Raw genomic sequence first — 23619 nt, forward strand, 5'->3', positions numbered from 1 at the left:
CTCTCCTGTTTTACTGCTGTCTTACTGATCAATACAAAGCACTCCTGTTCCAATATACTTGTACATTGATAAGGGTGGCAAAAAGCAATAAAATTGTATTACTGTTATTTGTAAAGCATGCACTATCATTCCTCTATATAGACAAATTTATTTTTTAAAAAATACACAGACACACGCACATGAATGCAGACAGCCTCCTCCCCCATACCATAGAATCTCATGTAATTCAGGCTGACTGCTGCTTGCTAGGAAACCAAAGGTGACCTTGAACTTGTGATCCCTTGCTTGCCTCTCTCTCTCCCTGGGCTTAGTTACAGGAATGCATCATACTTAGTTCAACTGGGATGAACCCAGGGCTCTGGGCAGACCAAGTGAGCACTCAAACAAAATCTCCACTGATATGCACCGGTCCAACGCGCTTCTTTGCCTAGTCAAAGGGCCTTCCACTTGCCTGCCTCATCTGGAATGAACTTTGAGAAATCCACGTCACTCCCGCAGAAGAAACACATTTAGAATAAAGTTCTTGCAAAGCCTAAATTTATTCCCAGATCATGTAAACACTATATTCAGAGTTTGTGTTCAGTTCTCCAAACTTGCTGTGTAGCATGTCAAACTCCTTGTCCCCAAGGCATAACTCTGCTTAGTAAAGAGGCTTTGCTGTCCCTTGATATCTTGTAACCGTGCAGATGCAGCTTCCTTGGAGTTAGTTACCTGTTGGCCACCCAAGCCCCCTGAAGTCCACACTGCTTGTTCCCTGCCCTCACCTCTGTCATTACACATTATTAACATTTTCTCCATTAATTATTGTTCTGCTGACAATCTTACTCCGCCTGTCTTGTTTACCACTCTACTCCCCAAGTCTCGACCGTTCCAGGGAAATCAAAGGGATTTAATAAACACGGAGAGAAGGAATGAACAGACAAACAAATAAAAGCTTGTGTTATCTAAGCCCAAAGTCCTTCTGTGGATAGCATGATAGTTTTTGTGTCTTGTGACAATTCTAAATGTTAGTTTATCCCAGGCTCTCTCTGTACCAGCACCAGACTGTACTGCAACCCAGCTTCAGTGATTTTCACAAGAGTCTTGAGTATCTTCCTTTACAGACCCTGTTCCTTTATCTAGAATGCTCTTAGTATCAGTGTTTCTAGGGTAAGCTCCTATCCAGCCTTCAGAACCCTTTGTAAATGCATTCCCAGCCATAGCCCCTTCCCTGTGCATTCCCAGTCACGATATACACTCACAGTCTACACCCTTGCTAGTGCACAATCATCAAAATGCTGGAATGTGTTTTCACAGCTGGGATTCCAAGACCCACAGGTGCTGTTGCCTATATGTTCCTAGAACTTGGCTCAGTGCCTAGTATACAACCAGGAATAAATAAAAAGTTGGCAAATGTGCAAAACCCTTCACCCTCTCACAGGCTGAGGACAAATACCATACTGCTCATGCTCGCTCTCTAATGGAGTCCTTTTTGTTTCTATTTAAACCTTTAAACCAGGACATAACAAAGGACATAAACCTTCTAATCTAGCTAGATGCACATGTTTATAAAGTTAGGCAGAAATACATAAATATCAGTATCCAGGTACACAGAAACCACCACACAGACATCTCTAGCCACTAAGACCAGGCCAGTGTCTACTTTCCCCTTTAGTCTAGTCTGATTTCCCTAAGATATTTAATTTGTTTTGCCACATTCGATATTTTCCACTCCATTCTAACATCCCTGTTATTATCACTTACTAATGTGAGGATGTTCCCATTCAGGATCATCTTCAGTGTCTAATCAGCAGTTCCTAACCCACCAGATCTTTGCAAGGCTCTGCAGCTACTTCCTCTCCTGCTGGTTCCTTCTCTACTCCAGGCTCCTCTTAGCTCAAGCCCTGATGAATGGATTCTACCCAGCTGACCTTTTAGGCAATGGTTCCTTATTTGATGTCACTCCATATACAATGAAGATGGTCTCTCTCCCATTAGTATCTTTAGCAAAGTCATTCCCTGAGCTCAAAGACTCCTGGGATGGTTCCCTCACACCAGTTGGATTGTGTCTCTCTCCTCATACGTCTGCTGAAACCTAATCACCAATGATGACTTTCATCAGGACATGGTAACTCATTGGTGGATGAAGCATAATTCTAAGTAGAATTAGAGCTTCCTAAAAGCAGAACTGAAGACAGCCCTCAGCAAGGTGCCATCATCCATGAACGATATTAGCAGGACACCTGACTCCAGGCCAACCGAAATGATCCTGGACTTTATGCCACTCAAAACCTTGGAAAATGAATTTCTGCTGCTTATAAGCTAGTCATCTCCAAAAGTTTCTGTTTTCGTTTGTTTGAGTTTTGGGTGTCTGTTACATACACTAAGTTTATATGGCATGGTGGTTTAAAACACAAGGTACTTAACAGGGTTGGAACATGCTGAGTACTCAGGGAGCACTCCAATGGTCCCTATGATCAGGCCCTGACTAAGGATCGTTTTCTCTGGCCTGTTGTCTTTCCAGAATGTTCCTCCAAGATTAGCTACTCACAGGGTTAGAATGCAGCACGGTGAAGAACTCTGGGCTGATGAGGAACTTCACGGGGGGTGACTGTAACAGCAGCGTGAGCCTGGATCTGGAGGTAGAGTGAGGCAGGACGTTCTCCCGACGGAAGTCTAAGCAGACAGGACATATAGGCTCAGAACTAAACACTGCAAACACTCTTTACGTCATTGGCTGTGACTTCAACTCCCTAGAACTACATTTTTATTTGCCAAAAAAAAAAATGCATGCATGAACCTGACTATTCTTAATGACACTAAAATGATATTGGATATAATTTTTAGTTGGGAACAGTGTTAATGCATCCATAGCTTCTTAATAATGGCCAGACTCGTGTTCCATTTTGACACAGACTCAGAGACTATGGTGATGTGACATATTTGGTTTTGTGATACTTCTCCCCAGAACTCATAAAACGTTAAGTGTTTAGAAAATTTGCCATTCTCTTAAAGAGCAGCTCATGTCTTAGAAATCTTGGTTCTTCTGCTACATTTCTGGGATTGCAGCAGAGGGCTTGTTCTTACCTGCACTGGCTTGGTGAAAGTCAGCTTCCTCCCCTGCCCCATCGATAGCACTGGTGTTTTCCTCAGGCCTCTCATTGGTCATGGTTCTACGGATGCTCTGATAACTAAAAGCACAAACCTGGGGTTACACGCCGACCTCCCGAAGCCACCCTAGAGCCCAGAAGTTCCAGGCCTCCAGCCTCAACTGTCACCCCCAGGGTCCTATCCTCACACTGAAGAGCTACCTCTTGTGTAAATGACAACACACTGAAACTCTACTCTCCACCATTTTTAATTTTTCTGTCAACATAATAAAACAGAACAACTGTGTCCCTTAAGCAAAGAAAAACCACCTATAATAAACAGGTTACTATTCTATAGCAATTCGTTTTTGGCAAAGAATTGTTCTTTTGAGCAGGTTAAGTGGATAAAACTGCATTGTAAGATTAGATTTCAAAGGTCAGAAGTTTGGCTTCAAATCCTAAATGTGTATGCCTGCCTTACTAAAATCCAATGCTTTTGGCTGACTACAGGAATTATTAGGATTATTTCCTCTGTAGTTTCCCAACCATCAAGTGTATATATTGCCTTATGCTTTATTTTCATTTTCAAGAGAAGTCCAGATTTAGCCAAGTGACAGGACATCAAAGGTGGAACAAACGCCAAGTCGTCTATGCTGCACACGCAAAAGCCCAACCACAGAAGAGAGAAGTAACATGGGTCGAGAGTGCTCACCGCCGGTTTAGCTGCTCCATTTGCTGTATGGAGTTAGATCGCTGCAGGACCTGTGGGGCAGGGGGAGCTGTGGGCCGCTGCCACGTTGTGGTTCTGTTTACATGGTCCACATAGAAGATCCTGCCGTGGCTGTCAATCCGTGCCTCCCAGTCTAAAGAGCAGGAGGGTACCAACAGGGATAAGGAGGAGGAGCCGGGCCAGAAAGGTCCTTCATTAAGTTCAACATAGGTTCTTCTCTGTCACACACACTATAATTTGTGGCTAATAACATATACCTTGCTGCGTAGCCTAGCTTCCTCCCCAGTCCACTTGGGAAACTGTTGTTACTAGTTATTAAGCCACTGCAGCATACATGATACAATTTTTTTTTTAAGAATTTCTAAATGTGAAGACTCTTCCACCCTCCTTACCCTCCATGTATAAGCAAGGGTTGTGAAAGTACATGTAGTTGGTATCATAACAATTTTCAGAGCTTCACATAAAAATGGTATTTAGTTTTCACCCAGATTTTATCTTTTTCTTCCTTCTTTAGCATCATCCTTTCCCTCATCACTTGGGAGAAACATCCACGCAATAGTGGTAGGAAAGCAGCTAGACAGCCGTCTGCATGCTTCAGAGTGATCAACCAGCATCACCAGCCACACAGCTTAACCTGCTCTCTCCTGTCAAGAAAAATATTTTCAGAGCAAGGACAAGTTCTTCCCTCCAACTTTAGATAAATATGAAGTTTAGGAAGATATTACAGAATTGTATATTGAGTACCACAGTAAGTGTGCTGGTCTGTAAACCAATGTATAAGTGTGTTGATCTCCATAAACCAATGTATAACTGCATGTTTAATAAAACCAGAGGTCAGGTCTTGTCTTCAGAACAAGGCACCCTGCTCCTGCAACTGGATGGCCACTCCCTGTTTAAATTGACAGAGCATAAGCTGATCTTTTCAACAGGACAACTTTTCAGAATGTATTACCACTGGAGGAGGACTATATAGTAAACATGAATATGCCAGAGACCTATTTTTTTTTATTCAGGAAAAAATCTTTCTACATGTATATCTCTGAGTAAATTAATTAAAAAATTAATCAACACTTTTCTCCAGAAAAGTACAATTAGCTCAGATTTTCCTCGTGGTCACAAAACATATCAATAGACTCCCTGGAGCCAGGCAGGAGCCTACAAGGAGGGCATAGTTCTCACTTCCTGTGGTATTCATGCCAGAAGTGAATGGAACTCATATCTCAACCAAGCCCTTAGGGTTGCAAAGTGCTGCACCGTAGGCCCACCTGCGCAAGGCCAGCAGTAAAGGCCATTGCTTTAGCTGCGGGTGGAGAAGCATCTGATACTGACCATGGCCCGTTATTACAACTGTCAAGAGAAAAGAAAGTTGAAACAGAGATAAAGCTCCACACAGACAGCAGCCTCTAAATGCCACTCATGTTTCAAGGTAAGACAGGCACGACAAAGCTGCCTATACATCTGAACTCTTTGGGCACAGCTATAATTTCACCAAAAGGACAATTCTGAAAGGCCTCATCTCATGCTCAGTGCGACACACAAATGGTAAGCATTTTCCAAACCCTTTTGATCTGCTCTAAAGTTTTGGTGGGCTCCTTGTACACTTGCCTATCCCAAATATCTCAAGAGCCAATTGTTCCATCTCATTTCTATCTTATTAGAGTTGGGATAATTTATCCATCAATAGAATGTCAAGACAAACACATGAAAACAGGTAGCAATGTTTTCCCCAAGTCTGTTTATAGCAGCTCTCAATGAAGAAGAAAGGGGAGGAGGAGGAGGAGGAGGAGGAGGAGGAGGAGGAGGAGGAGGAGGAGAAGGAGAAGGAGAAGGAGAAGGAGAAGGAGAAGGAGAAGGAGAAGGAGAAGAAAAGAAGAAGAAGAAGAGGTCAGAGAATAAAAAAGAACAGAAAACCACATGAAGGAATCAGAAAAAATCCAGCCAAGCTTCCATGATAAGGTTGTTACTAAGAATTGGCTCCAAAGCTCTAGCAGTTGAAGCAGAAAGAAAACACACTGCTGCATACTTTCCACTCGCTGACAAAAGAAAGGTCCAAAAAACCCAAAGCCTTCAGAGATGGAATTGTTTCCGTGGAAATAACTAAATAAAGATTTACTTAAGGAGATGTGCATGCAGCCTGCTTAATGGCTTATATGGGCAGCAAAATGGAGAGATTTGGAAGAAGGATCCCCCAAATACTATTACTATTGTGTCTTTCACAAACCGTGTAATAAGAGAACAAATGATTTTAAGTGATGTAATTCTATAAAAATCCTTTTATTTGCCTTCCACAAAGACCAGAGATAACCCTAACTTATCATTCATTAAAGACATTTTTTTTAATGTGTAATAGGCAGAATAAGAAGCCAGAACCACAGATTTGCTCTCTAAGAATCCAGGATAGTGAATGTACTTTGAAGGCTATTGATATCAGATAGCCCATCTCTACAATACTGCTGACTTCAAGTGGGTGTTTGGCACTGGATTAGGAAAGGCTGTTAGGCCCTTGGCATTCTTCTGTCCCAAGAGGTCAATGCCGGTAGGATGCTTCACTACCATCATCGACACCATGTTTACTTGAATGTCTTCCTATTGGACCTGGCTTGGTCTTCATATAAGAATGCACAGGAGCACTCATTTCTCTCCATCATAGCTTCTTTCAGATGGATGCCACGAAACACTGATAGGCAGAGTTAGGAGGCAGGATCTGGATCCCTCCTTTCTTCTCCTGCCACAGTATAGCATAAAGTGAGCAGCACCGTCGGGATGGGAAAAGATGAGAATAATTTGCTGGGGTGGGTCTCAGGGTCTGTACATAACCCTGAATGGTAAGAGGTCTGGTCTCTAGCTTAGTCATACTTTTGCTGTTAGACCTTCAGAAAGCTACTATGTCTCAAAGCATCACCATTTCAGTAGAAAACTAGAGGACAGAACCAAACATTTTTTTTCTAAAAGTCAATACTTATATAAAACAATGCAAATTGGACATAATACTACCAGAGGATCCAGTAATACCTCTCCTGGGCATATATCCAGAAGATGTTCCAACCGATAAGAAGGACACATGCTCCACTATGTTCATAGCAGCCTTATTTATAATAGCCAGAAGCTGGAAAGAACCCAGATGCCCCTCAACAGAGGAATGGATACAGAAATTATGGTACATTTACACAATGGAGTACTACTCAGCTATTAAAAGGAATGAATTTATGAAATTCCTAGGCAAATGGATGGATCTGGAGGGCATCATCCTGAGTGAGGTAACATATTCACAAAGGAACTCACACAATATGTACTCACTGATAAGTGGATATTAGCCCAAAAACTTAGGATACCCAAGATATAAGATACAATTTGTTAAACGCATGAAACTCAAGAAGAACGAAGACCAAAGTGTGGACACTGTGCCCCTTCTTGGAATTGGGAACAAAATACCCATGGAAAGAGTTACAGAGATAAAGTTTGGAGCTGTGAAGAAAGGATGGACCATCTAAAGACTGCCATATCCAGGGATCCATCCCATAATCAGCTTCCAAACGCTGACACCATTGCATACACTAGCAAGATTTTGCTGAAAGGACCCAAATATAGCTGTCTCTTGTGAGACAATGCCGGGGCCTAGCAAACACAGAAGTGGATGCTCACAGTCAGCTATTGGATGGATCACAGGGCCCCCAATGGAGGAGCTAGAGAAAGTACCCAAGGAGCTAAAGGGATCTGCAACCCTATTGTTGGAACAACATGATGTACTAACCAGTACCCCGGAGCTCTTGTCTCTAGCTGCATATGTATCAAAAGATGGCCTAGTCGGCCATCACTGGAAAGAGAGGCCCATTGGACTTGCCAACTTTATATGCCCCAGTACAGGGGAATGCCAGGGCCAAGGGGTGGGGGTGGGTGGGTGGGGGACTGGGGGGGAGTGTATTGGGGACTTTTTGGATAGCATTGGAAATGTAATTGAGGAAAATACCTAATAAAAAAAATAAAACAATGCCAGTTTTATTATATCAGGTTCAGAAAGGATCTAGTAACATCGTAGTGTCATCCAGGCACCTTATTTAAATAGGCTACAAGTTCCAAACCCAGCTGGAATTACTTAAGCCTTATATACTTAGGGTGGCTCTCCAGAACTGCTCTCTACCCTCTCTTTAGCTCTAAACATCTGACACTGCACACTGGTGTTCCACATAAGATTTCCCTACATAGACAAATACGTGGCAATAATGAGGTTGGAAAACTGCCTGCTGCCTCTGTTTCCCAAGGCACCTGGGCACGGTGGGGTGGGGGTGGGGGTCTGTCAGATGCCAGACTTGGTCTGAGAACCTTCATAGAAAAGCTGAGTCCTAAGATACACCCAGGTCTTCAGATCCCAGGACTCAGTTATCTCCAATTCTACCAACCTTCCCCCATCATTCCTAGACACACAGAAAGTTAAGAAATTCACACTGACAGAAGTGAATTGGAACTTAACAGCTAATGTGACAAACAAACCCATGGAACAAACAGGAGTTCTCAGAGTTCATAGGAGGCTAAGATTCTCCCCAAGACCATGGACTGAAATCCAGTCTCTTGAATTCCACATGCATTAAATATATATACAGCCCACTTAAAAGTTGCTCTGTAAGATGTGCTCACAATGATGGTAACACGATCCCACAGCCACTGTCACAACACTGGTACCTAGTTAGGGTTCAGAGGCAGGAAAGGTCTTACTTTTTTGATCTGTATGGGAAATGGACACAGGGAAGGAACGCCTATGACCAACCTGCTCTTCTCTCTAGTCTTCTTTCCCACTTCCTTCAAACTGGACCCTGGCCTTCTCTGGCCTCCCAGTTAATGATCAGTGCTGTGAAAGCCCATCCCAGTGAGTGTGGACAGTACTGTGAATGACTGAACAGGAAATTCTTCTCCCATGCACAGGTCCCTCACTAAAAGAGGGATATAACAAAGTCACTTTTGCTTTCTGGGTTTATCACCATGTTTAAAGAAGGACAATGAGATATAAGTAGGAATCCTGATTTCAGAAGAAAACACCATTTATCTTTTAAAACTGTCATCTCTAGATCAAAATTATGTCCAATAAAACTGGAGTAACTGGATGTGACTAGGAGGGTGCTTACTATCAACACACTCATGCAATGCTATGCTCCCTTCTCCAATACCCAGAAACTCTACGATTGAGCTACATTCACATACAAAACTCTTCCAGAACTCTCTTCTGATGTTCCTAATCCATTCTGCTCCAATTATATCAATGTTTGCCCAAAGAATACAGTATTTGATTCTTTTTATTCAGATGTATAAAAAAGGGAGGGAACCATGAACAACAGATTGCAGAAGGATCAAGGCAGTTACCCTGACTGACTAGAATGATGGCACTCTGCTCCTGTCTGCCCCCTCCAAGAATCGCCACGTGGGGTTTCAGCACAAGAATGCCTGCACTTCTCTTCAGATCCCATTATTTGAAGCTCCCACCTTTTTCTCACCCTCACATGTGATAAGACAGGTGGGCAGAGAGCAGAGAAGCTGGTGGGGAATAGGACAAACAAGGATCCAGGAGGCCTTCCCTCCAGCTGCCTCTCCAGCACCACAGCTACCGTGCTGTATGCTCAGTGAGCTTGCTCTCAGCATGTCACTGTCAGAGACCAGAGAAACTTAAGCAGACTTCATATTTTGTGCTAATGAGGAGTGAAGAGTATCACTAATTTGGGCTGTGAACCATTTCCCTCATACCCCTAATCCTCAACCATCTATCAAAGCATTCAACGTCTTCTAAAAGTAAGACATTGACACACCCTTTAATTCCTCAAATAATGGTTATAATCCCCAAAAGTCTGTAGGGTAAATTCTGAAATTAATAGCATGTTCTGTATATCCCTAAGGAAAAAAAATAAGACCCTGTATTTAATAATTTAAAATGATGAAAGGGATGAAAGCCAGTGCATTGCAGGGTGGGGCTTTTCTAAGAAAACCTGTCCATCTCGCCTAGGTGCTGAAGAAAATCACTCTGCTGTGAAGCATTTTAAAAAGTTCTCTTATGCAACTGATGCTTGAAACCTAGGGATTATGGCATTCACTCCATGGGCTGAACAATGCTGGCTCATCCTAGCTGCCCTTTCCTTTAGAACAGTACCAGAGGGGAGTGCCTGGACAGAGCATCTCAGATTACAGTCACTGGTCAAGTGGCATCTCTCAGACACCTTCTTCTCCAGGAACCAGGGAAAGGATCTGCCTGTCACCTTTGCACACTGCCAGTAAGGTAAACCTTTAGCTAACAGCTGCTCACTTGGTGGGAGAGCCTCATCCACCCTTTGGTACCGGCTGACGTCCTGGCGCACGGAAGGTAGCGACCTCAAGGGCTGGTGGCCATTGGTTTGAGAACCTAGGGTAAAAGGTAGAAAGTTACGCAGGTATTGCTTTTCCTTTTGCCTCAAAATGAATGCCCCCCCACCACCACACACACACTCAACAAAAACACACACCTAGGATAGGTGTACTGGCAGAATGAGGTAGGAGGCTAGAGAGTTCCAGGCTTGCCTGGGCTAGACAGAAAGACTTTGTCTCAATACAAAGGAAGCAAGCAAACAATTCAAACATCAGTTCCAAGGCTGCTCTCTCCATTCTCTTCCAGTTATTTCCCGCAAGGATGTAGGCCCAGAAGAGGCTCCTAGAGAAATGTTCCCAGCATGTAGCTCCCCTTGCTCCTCTCTGCCTCTAACCTGCTCATAACTAACGCTTTAGGGTCACAAAGTGGCCATAAGATAGTGAAAAGCAAAATAAGAGGGGATAATTTTGGTAGAAGATAAAACATACAATAAGAAAATAATTCCTAGGGCTGGGTTGTGCTTCACTCATACAGTTTGCCTGCCATGCAAATACAAGGTCCTGGGGTTAATCACTACTCCAAATGAAAAGAAATGATTTCTCTTTGAGTCTGTGCTATTTAGGCACAAGAGACTGTCCTTGCCCCCTTTCCAGCCTCTCTCTAGGACATCTTAAATAAACCATTCCTAGGAGCCATAGTCACTAAGATTCGATACAAATTTTGTGTCTGAACTTGCAACTTCAGACTTAAACAGTGCTTCTTCCCTCCTCCCCATTCACACCGACTTCCTGTTCTGGAGCTTTAAGAGTGAGCCGCTTACAGTACTCCCCATCCCCCCCCCCGACACATCACACCCATGTACTGACTGGTTTTGTATCTTCTTTAAGATGGAAGACTACTGCTTGCCAGGCCTCTTATGTCAGCAATAGATGATGCCTGCTTTAAAAGGACTGAATTTGAACTGAGGTCTGTGTGCATGGAAATCATGCCCTCTTCTTCCTAGCTATGTGAATGGCAAATGATGGTCTCTCCAGACTGGGAGACCTGATGCATAAGACCGGCTTTAGGTATCTACACATTTGTGTAGGTTACTTGCTTCCTTATTTTCCCCTCCTTAATTCTTTTGCTGATTGGTAAACCCCAGAGGAGGAATTCATTTCCTTATTCACCTATACATGCAAACTGCATCACAATTTACATATACACAAACTATACATCTACACACATGCAAATTATATACAAGTACATGACAACGATATATTTACATATAGTACATTATATATCTACACATATGTAAATTATATATCCACATACATGTAAATTATGCATATACACATATGTAAATTATATGATTTCTTTCTGAGCAGTTACGTTTAAGCCAAGAGTCATGCTGTCTTCTATATCCTACCTCCAGTGGCGCCCTCCTCCTGGGCAGTGGCCCCTTCGCAGGCACCTTGGGCATCCCCAGCATCCCCATCTTCCTGGGGCTGGCTATCAGTGGCAGCAGCAGGAGCAGCAGCGGCTGCTCCCTCAAGACTCCCCCTCCTCTGCCAGACCTCCCCTAGCTCCCCCTGCTCAGATAAAGCAGCAGCTTCAGCCCCTGACCCTTCCTCTTCCCTGCTGGGCACCTGCACAGCAGGTAAAGAACTAGGAGTGCAGACAGACTCCTGCGACCCCTCTGCGGGGCCACTGCTGGTGGGCTCAGCTGCACAGGCCCCATCTTCTTCCTCCTGAGAAGAAAAGGCCGGGGTTTCTGGAAATCGCGCACTCTCTAGAGATGAGCACCGTGTCTCCACGGAGGACAGCTGAGTAGTCACGCTCTCATTGCATGAGCTGTCTGCGCCTTCCGGGTCACTCTCCCCCTCAGGTCTGGTACTGGCCTCACTCACACTCTCTGTCCTTGCAGGGTCACTGGGTTCTGTCTCAGAGGACACCTGGGAAGGTTCAGATCCCTGGTCCAGGGACTCGGTCTCACTGGCAGCTCTGCGGCTCCCTCCAGATGTGTCAGAAGCTCCTGCATCTGCACCACTTGTGGGCTGATCTACTTCTTGAGAGCTACACAATTCAGTGCTACCCTGGTCTGCACTGGGTTGAGGCTCCAGGCTGGCTTCATTTTCATCAGGAGCTGTACTTGATGGCAAGGAGCCATCTGCAACCTCTGGAAGATTCTCTGGCCTCTCTTCTAAGGACGCAGTTTCATGTACAGAGGCATCCTCATTCTCAACAGGGTTGTCATCCTCTGGTTTGGTCTGAGATGTCAGGCTCCCATCATCAATTCTCGACGCCCTGCTGCACATGATCAAGCCTCCCTCCTCCTCCAAAGAAGATGGGTAGCCCAAGTCTTGCTGAAACTCATGGTCTTCTTCATCTGAGTCTATATGAAGCATTGCATTGAGTCTTGTGTCAGTGGGAAAACTACTCCTCAGTTTAGGAGAGGCTCCCATTGACCGCTCAGAGGAGGAGGCTGCCCCTGGCCTGGAGGGGCCATTGTGTTCAATAGCATCTAAGTAATCGTTGAGTGAATCCTGGCGGCCCCTGGGGGGTGAATTTCTAGAAGAAGTAGAGATCAAGTCCTCCGTGTCGATCTCCAGAGTAGAGCTAGTCCTGAAAGAATGCTTAGGGGTGCCATCAGCAACACTGTCCTCGGACACTGGCCCATTAGCACAGATAGTACTGTCATGATGGCTGCCTGGCATATCCTCCTCATCGGAAGGGCTGCCCAGGTCTCCATTCACAGTGTGGACTCCGAGGATGGTGCCGACAGCCTCTGGAGAAGCACCTGAGTGAGGAAGCAGCACTGGTGAGCATTCAATAGAAGACAGAAAGATCTACTGTCCTGAAACTAACAAGTTTGCTGAGTTCAGTCATCCCAAAGATGACTCTGACGTGTCACTGGCTGCTAGAATTCACTACTCCTCGCTAAATGAGGATCGCTTGTAACATCTGGCACAGGAGGTATAGGTTTGATCTCTGCAGACTACCTCCGTAACGCAAACGTAATTCTTGGAGCCGTTTTTTTTGGCTAATCGGACTTTCCTACGTGCTTTGGAAGCTGGCAATCATTGGAAAGCCATTCCATTTTCAGCACTGGACACAAAACGATTCCATTTAAATGCCAACTATCAATGGATAGTGTGTGCTTATGCAGCAAGAGACACCTCACCTTCGTGAGCAGAAGATGCAACTTCCACTTTAAACTGGAGGTACCCACTCACGTGGTCAGCTGGGAGCCGTCTGCCAAGGTTGTAGCTGAGCATTTGGTCCCTGCAGGGGAAGAAACAGCCCTTCATCCCGAGTGTACCGTTGCCTTCTTCCCACAGGCCACCCCAGTCCCACAGGCTGTCCCTTGAACATTTCAGAATTAGAAGTAAATACAGGCTGGAGCACAACGTGGCCCAGGGACAAAAAGAAAGTCACCTTATAGGAAACATTAAAGGAGAGAGAACAATATGAGAATATAAAACCAGGTTGATTCAAGACAGCAGCCCCTATTGTGAGTATGTGTGTGTGTGCACGCGTGCGCGTGCGTGTGTGTGTGTGTGTGTGTGTGTGTGTGTGTGTGTGTGCGCGCGCGGGAGCTGACCTTACCTTCCTCATCTGCAAAATAGGGGACTAGAGATAGTGCTCTCATTCCTGGAGAACCTGGCCTACTGACTCTCAGGTACTAACCTCAGATGTTCTGCAATGAGGGAGAGTACCGAATCCCATGTCTGGTGCTAGGCTCGATCACAACTGGCCTGTTCATTTTTTGGCCTGCCTTCGTGGTGGTCTTAGGCTGTTGGCTGGCGTAAGGATAGGGTTATCCAGCTGTTTCAAGTCCATGTCTATTTTCCATATTCAAATACAAGGAACTCCTATCCTGAGTCAGATGATTGACAATTACAGACAACCAAAAGGCTAATCAAATCACACTATTTCTGCTCTCACGCTGCCCTCTACTGGCTCTTCTGGGAAGAGATGCCTCTGCACCACTGTAATTATAGATAGAGCCTTTAGTCAGCTTTGCAGCATCAACCTACATAGCTTTGTTTTGTAAACAAATATATATATATATATATGTATATATATATGTATATATATATGTATATATATAATTTTATTAACTTGTAATTCATCTGAATTCATAAGTAAGTTCTTGAGACATATCTTTTTATGATGTTGATATTATTGTCCTAGACTGATGCTGTCAAACAGTTTGCTTTCCCACCTGAAGGGTTCACTGAAGAACATGTACACACTGCCGGGGCTCTAGGGAGATGTTCTCTTTACTTCCCTGGCCACCAGGGAGGAAGCTCAAACCCTGTTTACTAGAGGAAGACATGAAGGCATAGCTAAGAAGCTACTGGATGGCAAACCTGGGATGAGATACATGTTACCCCACTGAGGAAGCCCCTGTCAGGCATCCTCTGTGTACTACAAGCTCATCTGACACACAGTCTCCGTGATTCCAGGCTGCTTTGGGTGGTGTTCCTCTTACTGCCATTTTTTACTTGTGGGATACCTGAATGTCATGTTGCCATCAAAACTCTTGCTGAACAGGGAGTTCAAACAGGTATTACACGCATATTATATCGGAATATTCGATAGAACTCCACAGCAGCTGTAATTGGTGCAATGGCAGGGATGCACCTTTCCTACTCCCCGCTGTATTCACACCATTCAGGGAGCCCCTGACATGCAGAAGTGCTTGCACACTGGTGAGTATGCCCAGAAGCAAATCCCAAGGCCCAGCCTCTACTTTCTGACACCCAGTCATCTAATAAATCCATCATCTTCTTGTCAAAATAAAATGATTGCTTCTCCATTTTTCTGCCAAAACCCACTAGTGATGCTAATGAGGGAAGATTTGCAAAAGCAATGTTTAAGGTAGAGAATGGGTGCTTTATAAGAGTTATAAGGAAAGGACTGTACACATCTGTTTTAGTTACTGTCTCATCTCCAATGCCCAACACAGTGCTTGACATTTAGTAGGCACTTAATGGATACATAATAACTAACTGCCAAACAAGAACCATTACGTGGAAGAATTTTAACTGAGAAAAACATCCTCAGTTCAACTCTCCCATATCACGGTCCAGAAAAGCCGCCTATGCCTCTCAGATCCTCCGAGAAGAGTGTGTTCTGTACGGAGTGCGGGTCCCGGTTCTCCTCCTGAGTTTGTCCAGCCCATCCAGACTCAAGCTGCTTCCTGCTATGATATATCATTACAAAGAATATGCTATACTTTACTACTATTATAAAAAAAAGAACAACAAAAGACTTTCTCTAGATGCCCGAGGCGTTCTCCCACTAATCGGAGAAAATGATAACCATAGGACCGTGACAAGTCTTTTGGAAAGGAAGCTGGCCATGCCATGGAAAATTTTACGGTTAAACAAATGCTTTTAAAAAAGATTAGGAAGTGTACATTATCCCATACAGCCATGCCCTGGACACTATCACCTATTTCAGATAGCTGCAGTTCACCAAATGTGTAACTAACCAAAGTATAGCCCTTTCAAGATGTATTGATTACTCAATAGAAAACAATAATCAGGTCAGAAATATTAACATATTCCAGTATCTGGTATGATGGCAATGCTTTTAGCCTGTTCATGGAAAGACATCTCACTTCTGACACTTTATGAATGCATTTTGGACTTCCTTACACTACACACAGAGCTGGATCTGTCTCTCCCGTGGGTGTTTAGCTCTTTAGAAGACTAACACAAACACCAGAGAGTTCATGGTAGTTTGGATCACTGACAAGCTTGAGCCATTCCTTGATCAATCTTGCTATCAGTACATAAATGGATACAGATACACTACCTGAATTAGATGATTATAATTCATATAAATCAAGAGAGAAATATACTAGATTTATTGCAGTTGATTCCTACCATAATCATTCACTGTTGATACACACTAAGAATAATTTCAAAAGTTCTCAAAATATATCTTTCTAGAAGCTATAATTATTATCGTTAAAAATAACTGTCATGTCTCAGCTTTTTAACAGATAAACCAAGCTTCTGGAATTTTGTATTATCGCTTTATTTTGTGTGGGCTGTCCACCCACCCTGTTCACATCTTCTGAGAATCAAGAGGAACAGAATCCATCAGAATCCGTGAGTTTGATGGGGCCAGAGGGGCCTCATAGTCTGAGTCATCGTTTTCAGATGAGGAAAGAGAAGCCCCAGAAGCCTGAAGTGAATGTGGTGGGTCAGGTCTCCACTGGTCACACTTACAGGCAGAGCTCAAGGTGTAAAAAGTGCAGTAAGTATGCAGGGCCAGCTTCCCGGCAGGAAACAACTACAACTTGTCCTCCAGATGTTTCAGAGAGCAGCGGGTCTAGAGCAGAGGGACTGAGCTCAGCTCTCGGCTCTCCCACCTGCAGCCTGAGACCCTCATCTCTGAAATGACTAGCACCACACCCTCCACCTCTGGGAGTTGCTGACACTATGTGGACAAGTCTCTGTAATAGTCTAACGATGGGCAGGGTAACAACCCAGCATCTGAGGGTTGCCCCCACTGCCGCTATGAGGAGGGGGCTCATACTACCACACATTCGAAAGGTGCTCTTGAAGTGAAAAAAGACACACAAAATGACCTAATGCCACCCCGGAGTACTTGCAATATTGAGTTTGCTAGTATCCACGACATAAAAATATGTATTACATAACAATGGGTGGGGCGTGTTGTATTTCTTAACTACTCACAACTTACATAGACAGCTTACAAGAGTGAAAAACTGAATCTAAGTCCCCAAATAAGTTTGTTTTGTGTGTGTGTGTGTTTCAGGAATAAAGGTAGGCCCTGTGGATGGAATTTATCAGGATAAGATGAGGGTGGAACATTCTCATGAGCAAGATTTCAACATGCCCGCAAACCAGCCGAGTAGCATGAGAATTGTCACTGACTGCTATCTAGGTGAGACTTGGGAAGAGGATTGATACCACAAGGAGGTGTATCATTGGAACAAGGTATTTTGGGTCCAGTGCACTTTATTGAGCATAAGGGCACTTATTAAAGAGACACATTCCACTTCTTATTGACAAGACACACCCAGGGACTACCAAGCTTCACTTCTGTCTCCTCAAAAACGAATCTCAGGATCCCTCAAGTGAGAGGCAGTTAGTTACCCAGCCTGCCGCTCCAGCAGCCTCTGCACTGGAATGGTTAGTTTTCCCAGGAAGCGTTTGATGATGGGCCGGCTCTTGGCAAATTTGTCTTTGATTTCAATTTCTAAGACATCAGTCAAAAGTGCAAAAAAGGAGTATTTCTGAAATAAAAAACAAACAAACAAACAAACATACAACATGTTGGCTTAGAAGACAAACACAACATCTTATCATTTTATATACAGAAAATGATATCTCTTAAACTGATGGCACACAGAGTTCACATGACCAGTTGCTGTCAATCCTGTACTCAGATAAAACAAATAAAAGTCACAAAGATTCTTAAAACAAAAAAAGTTTAAAATCTGAGTGGCAACAGAAATCCTTTCATCCAATGATGCACTTCCTTGGGTTAGTAGTTACAGGCAGGATAGTTTCAAAGATTAAATTATGCATAATATAATTTACTGAAGTAAAAGAGAAAATCAGTAATACTGATCCTGTTTCTATTTAAACATTTGACCTCAGTAAATAAACTGTGGAGGCAGGAAGTGTGAGTCATGTTGCTTTTCCTTGACAGTGTCCACGCAATGACAGCAATGTGAACAGTATTAGCCTGTTTGACATTTAGGCGCCACTATGTTTATTTAGTATAATAATTAAGGTCCTCCAAAGGGCAGAAGAATTTGGCAGTCTGCTAAATGGAAAATAGTGCTTGCTAAGAATAAGAAAACTACATATAAGTGCCCTGCCTTTGAGTAGGTAGTCAAATTAATAGCTGAAGCTCAGTTTGTCGATCTCCAGAGGTAGAGATGGTTAGACCATACTCTCGGCTGCCCCATGAGGTGAATGCTCAGTGCTCAGCAGGCAGAGGATGAGGTTGGTGTACAGAGCTTGACTAGCAATGTGGTAACCCTGGCTTTGTTTATGGGCAATACAAAAAGGGCAGATATGAAAGAGGAAGAGGGCGTTATTGCTTGCTTGGTTATTGTATCTACTATGAGCTTTCTAGAACTCACACTTCAAAGTATTTTATATTTCCCAGGCTTCATGTCACATTAAGGTGCTATGACTTTAAGAGTCATTTGCCATTATGACATCTTGGTGTTTTAGAACAGGTGTGAAAACACAAGCAACATCTGCCACTCAAATAAGCACAGGGACTGTTCAGGGGCATGCCTTTCCACACGTGAGTCCCAGACTTCTAGACCCAATTTGCTCTAATCACTTTCATATTTTGTGAATTTATCTCTCTCCAACTATAATACCGCTATAGCTTTGTTAGCACATACTTCTGTGGCTAAAACATTCAGACCTGATTTAACTAACTATGCATCTCCCTCAGAGGTAAAAGTTTACTAGAAACAGTCTAGAACTGGGATGCAAAGGCTGGATCCTGAGATACCCTGAGGAAGCCTCTGCTGGCCAGTGAGAAGGCAATGCCACATCTCTGCTCGTGTGTGACTCTGTGTAGCTCTACTGAGAAAACCCTTTGCTTGATTCCACTGGCACGATGCATTAGGAAGACAGGCAGCCTAATGTTGCTGTGAGGAACTCTCAAATACCATCAACACAATCTGCCAATCTGCCAATCTGCCTTCACTCAGGACGCCGACTTCCTGAATGGCTCATCTAGCAAGAATCTGAAAGTTCACAAAAACATTTGCCAAAGCTTATAGAGAAAGAAACTCCTTTAATTTGGACTGAATACATACTAGAGAAAAAGGTTAAAAAAATACACACCAGCCTTTTCTCCTTTGATTCAGACTCTACTGTGATTCTGCAAGGTAATATTTTGGTTCTCCTGTTTTTATGAAAACCTTCATATATTTTGTTCCTCATGAACTTTTTGCATTAAATTTTATTTTTAAAAATATTAAGATATATATTTATTTCAATTATTAAACTTGTAGCATACCATAAAGTTGTACCCTAGAAGAGAACAATTCAGTAGTCTCACTATACACCTGGCTTTAACAAGAAGGAACTAGTTCATATGCAGTGTACCCTCCTTGCAACAGAGCTAGACATCTGGAGACACCATGCCCACACCCATTAACAGCTCAAGTCTGCACAGAGTTCAGAGGGAAAAGATGAACTCACCTGTCAAGTACTGTCAAGCAGAAGACCCCCCATCACACCTCACACCCTCCCCTCCCTCTCCCCCAGCCACTGTCATCGTACCTCTCTGTGCCAGATTGGATTGGTGGTGTTACTGATGATAGTGGATCTTCTCTCCTGCCCATGGTGGGCACAGGTAGGGAAACTGCTCTTCTTCCCTGGCTGAATGGACATCTTAAGATAAGGGTCAGGATTGAAGAACATCCCTTTCTTGAGCCCAACTGCCCTGAGATCTTTAAAGAACGAGAGGGGTTGGGGAGAGGGGAGAAGGAAGCAGGAGAGAAGGAAGGCAGCAGGAAGGGGGAAGCAGAGAAGAAAGGAGGAAGGATCCAGACATCCTGGTTAGCACAAACAGCCAAGTTCTTAACTAAAGTTCTAATCCAAAGCTCTAGACAGAGAGGAGCCAGTGGCACAGTAGCTGAATTAGTCACACTGCAGGCATATAGAGATGTAGCCACACTGTGTGCCTGTAGAGAATGGCAAGTGGGCCGTGGCTATAATTCCAGCAGAGCGCTCTCCAAGGTGGTAAGAATAACACCAGCCCTTCATCACCTTGTGCCCCTACAGCTGGAATGCTTTTCACCATGTGCTTGTGAGTTCTTGCCATATTTTTCCTGGTACAGTGTGGTTGGTCAGCCAGAATGTACAACAACCTCCGCATAGAAATTCTTAATAATCAGCTTATAAAAAACACCCATATATGTAAAATTATACATATCTATACTATATGTGTACATATGTGTACTATATATGTGTATGTATATGTGTATGTGTATGTGTATGTGTATGTGTATGTGTATGTGTATGTGTATGTGTATGTATATGTATATGTATATGTATATGTATATATATGCATAAGTTTAAACCAGTTTAACTTAAGGTAAAAATTTAAAGCACACACTCATTTGTATTACATCTTAAATGTCATACATATTCTATAATCAATTCAATATGTAAATGCAATTATTTTGAATAATTCTTCAGTTATTTTTCTATAACCTATAAAGTAATTTAAATATTCGATGAATATCTTATAAGTTACCACATACTCACAAAGTGTTTTATATGACACAAGCTGCTAAACGTCTTAGCTGGAGTCTGCTCAATGAGGAGGTATTTCAACTGTCAGGCTGACAGGTGCACAAATGTCTAGAACTAAAGCTGACTTAGGTGGTCCCACAACACCTTTCCGAGACTATTGGTGTGGTTAATGTAGTAGCTCTGGGACTAACCATCTTGAAAGCTGTGGAAGAGATGACATTTTTTATGTGTTTCAGATCAATCTGGAGGTCTTGAACACTCGAGCTTAGAGATCCAGTCTGCACAGGGAGACCTATATTGGCTAGATCAGCAGAGAAAGAGACACTATGTACAGCCCTGAAATATAGGAAGTCAACCTAGGCCTTGGGGTTTATGTATTCCTCAGACCTCACTCTTGGGAAGGAATGGACTGGTCCACAAGAACTCATGGCCTAGATACATGAAATGAAAGCAGACCAGGGCTGACTGATGACACAGTCAGCAGTGGAATAGGACAGCACATTAGCAAATATGGAGATATTTACTAGTGAGGCCTCATTTTAGCCACACTGCATGAGATCTCGATTGGTGGCTACCCTAGAAAGCATCAGGAGAGGGAAGGCCAAGGGAGGAATGAGACAGGTGCGCTGTGAAGCTGCTGTCGGCTCAGTATCCCAGTAGTTCCATTTTGGATGCTTCACTATTAAATGCATTATTAAATTCATTATTAAACGCAGGTTTGTATGTGATCGTTCATTATCTGCGTGTTTTCTCTGTTGGTGTAAAGCAGCCTTGAGAAGAAAATGCAGCTTACACATTTATCTCCTTGCTCTTCTTGAGTACTCTTGCCTCAGACTCAAGGCAGATTGATGGCCTCTAGATACTAAGTTAACTTTCAAGCAAGGGATTTCCTTGAAGCAGATGCAGAACATCCTGGATGGAAACAGCTGCTACAAAGTCTGACAAAACTAATTCACTCTGGGACAAATATTCCTTTGAACAAAAAAGGATTCTGTCACCAGATTAAAGACACGGTGAAGAAGGTATCAAAGTTAGACACCTTGATGCCGACTCTCCCCCAGTGAGACACTGCACAGATGAACGAATCTTCAATGCAGGTGATAAACTGAGTATTTGTAATCGGGCGATGCACCCCTGAACTCATCTCATCTCTGTTCTTGCTTCTATTTTCCTTTGTTTCGTTGTTCATAAGTAATCCACAACACATAACAAAGCAAAGAAGAACTCCAAGTAACAAAGGCATGCATGCTAAATACCCCAGGTTCAGCCTTATTATAAGATTTAAGGTGTTAATCAAGACACAATTTTTGCTGAAGCTGTGCAGTTCAATTCACGGTCCCCTTCCTTATTCTTAGATAGTCAGGTATAGTGCATTTGCAGGCAGCTATTCTAGTAGGTCAATGCTTTCAGACAAATATTGTCACCGACTGTCAGTCTACAATCACTTTAATCGATTTAGAATTGATGCTATAGAATTCTGCTCATCTCCTATGATTTTTACCCATTTCTGCCCACTCAGCAAATGTCTATCTAGTGAAGAAAAACATATCACAGGCAGCTAGCTTCTATCTGAACAGAGGCAGGATACTACCAAAGTATCTAAAGACAGACTCACTGATGTCTTAGAGCTTATTGCTTATTTTGAGGAAGATGTCCTGTGATTTTACTTTCTACAAAGTAATTATCCTGCAGTGAGTTAACAGCACTCCTTCTGAATTCAAAATCAATGTGTGACTGCCAAGTTAAAAATGATACACAGCAACCCAACACATCATTCAATAGCTCTAACCTAAGAAATCGAAAGAGTATAGTCAACACTCAAGGGGCTAATTGTTCCCTTTTATCACCAGAGGTTTCAGTGCCTATACCTTCCCTAAAACATCCCAGGTCTAAAGCACAAGCTGTCTGTCAACATGTCTTCAGGAAGCAATGTCAGTGCTAGGCAAATGCTACCATAAATGAAGGTACTTTAAAGTATCTTACCCAGATACTTTGAAAATACCAAAGATCCCAAACAAAATATATTTATTGGCCTAATCTGAACCACAAGCCACCCACCAGGTGACAACTTCTAAAATTCATCAGGAAGGTGAAGGAAGGAAAGAAAAGAGGCCTTTGAATGAACAGCCCCACAGGAAGTGAAATATCACTAAAAAAAAAGACCACACCCAGTGATGGGTGGATGTGCCCAGTCTGGACAGTGACTATTGCGGCTCAGCTGGTGGGTGGAGGTGGATGCTCTCACAGTCTCCCTGTTTAGATGTAGAGCCTCATTTGCAGTATTTAAGCAGTGAAGAGAAGAGTCTCACTTGAATTTCAGATGTGCTACACCTACGAGAAGTTTCTTTACAGAGTCAGGTAAACTTCAGGCTTTGTATAACTATCACCCAGTTATCCACTCAGATTCAAGCACTGGCTTTCTTAGAACATTCGTGGTTGTATAACTTCCAACTCATTCTTTTTTTTTTTTTTCCCAACTCATTCTTGATAGTTCAGTGGTTTTCAAAACTTTTTGATAGTGCCTATGTACAAAATAAATTTCACCTTTTTGTGTTGCAGCCCAGTGCACCCAAATATTGATATGTATACTTTTTGTCTCAAAAATATCAGTTTGTGTAAGCTGTGTTTTATCAAGATATTCCCCCTTTGGTAGTAAGCCTCACTTACTTCTATGCTAGTTTCAACTCAGTCAACTTCACAAACCACAAAACAAAACTCAGCCTGAAACTGCGCTGTACCTGGATGGTTTGCGCACAAGCCGGTGGCATGTTTTGTCAAACAGAAAACCATTATCGTTTTACTTGTTAGGTTTATCTTTTTAATTTCATGAAAACAGCTATCTGTGCTCTAATATTTTATGCGCAATCATCACAGAAAAAAGTATGGCTTTCTTTTATTTTTCTCTAAGCCTTCAAACCTTTTCCTTTCTCCAGTTGAAGTAAGCACAACTGGTTTCAAGTCAGCAAAGCAGTCTCCATACACCTTCCGTATACTCACGCTCACAGTCCTTCCTTCAAGAGAAGACCTGGTAGAAAGAGTACTTTCTAAACATAACAATCATCTAATTTCATCACAGTAAGATATATCTGACTTTCCAGAAGTATGACCAAAAGAACTCAAAATGCTAGTGTACAGACCATATGATACTGTAGAAAGAGTGATGGTGTCCTGCACTGAAGCTGCACACCCTCAGACTGGAGGCCACAGCCAGACACTTACCTGACAATGTGAAGCTGA

The 23619-nt window shown here is 43.0% G+C and overlaps 1 protein-coding gene across 6 annotated transcripts in view; it reads right to left on the reverse strand.

The window, feature by feature from the left end:
* The window catches only part of Hecw2 (HECT, C2 and WW domain containing E3 ubiquitin protein ligase 2), a 407742-nt gene that overhangs the window by 104784 nt on the left and 279339 nt on the right, over positions 1 to 23619 (reverse strand). For all 6 annotated transcript variants that reach the window (XM_021160080.3, XM_029476576.2, XM_085837264.1 and 3 more), the window contains 9 exons: positions 23602 to 23619; positions 19405 to 19574; positions 17242 to 17381; positions 13284 to 13384; positions 11529 to 12899; positions 10082 to 10177; positions 3781 to 3931; positions 3067 to 3170; positions 2531 to 2655 (listed from right to left, as the gene is read on the reverse strand). The exon at positions 23602 to 23619 is cut by the window's right edge and continues 58 nt beyond it. In XM_021160080.3, the coding sequence (XP_021015739.1) occupies positions 2531 to 2655; positions 3067 to 3170; positions 3781 to 3931; positions 10082 to 10177; positions 11529 to 12899; positions 13284 to 13384; positions 17242 to 17381; positions 19405 to 19574; positions 23602 to 23619 (2276 nt within the window). The remainder of the gene's footprint in view (positions 1 to 2530; positions 2656 to 3066; positions 3171 to 3780; positions 3932 to 10081; positions 10178 to 11528; positions 12900 to 13283; positions 13385 to 17241; positions 17382 to 19404; positions 19575 to 23601) is intronic.

This window comes from Mus caroli, unplaced genomic scaffold (assembly GCF_978045245.1).
Source record: "Mus caroli unplaced genomic scaffold, Mus_caroli_1 scaffold_1, whole genome shotgun sequence".
Taxonomy (NCBI): Eukaryota; Metazoa; Chordata; class Mammalia; order Rodentia; family Muridae; genus Mus; species Mus caroli.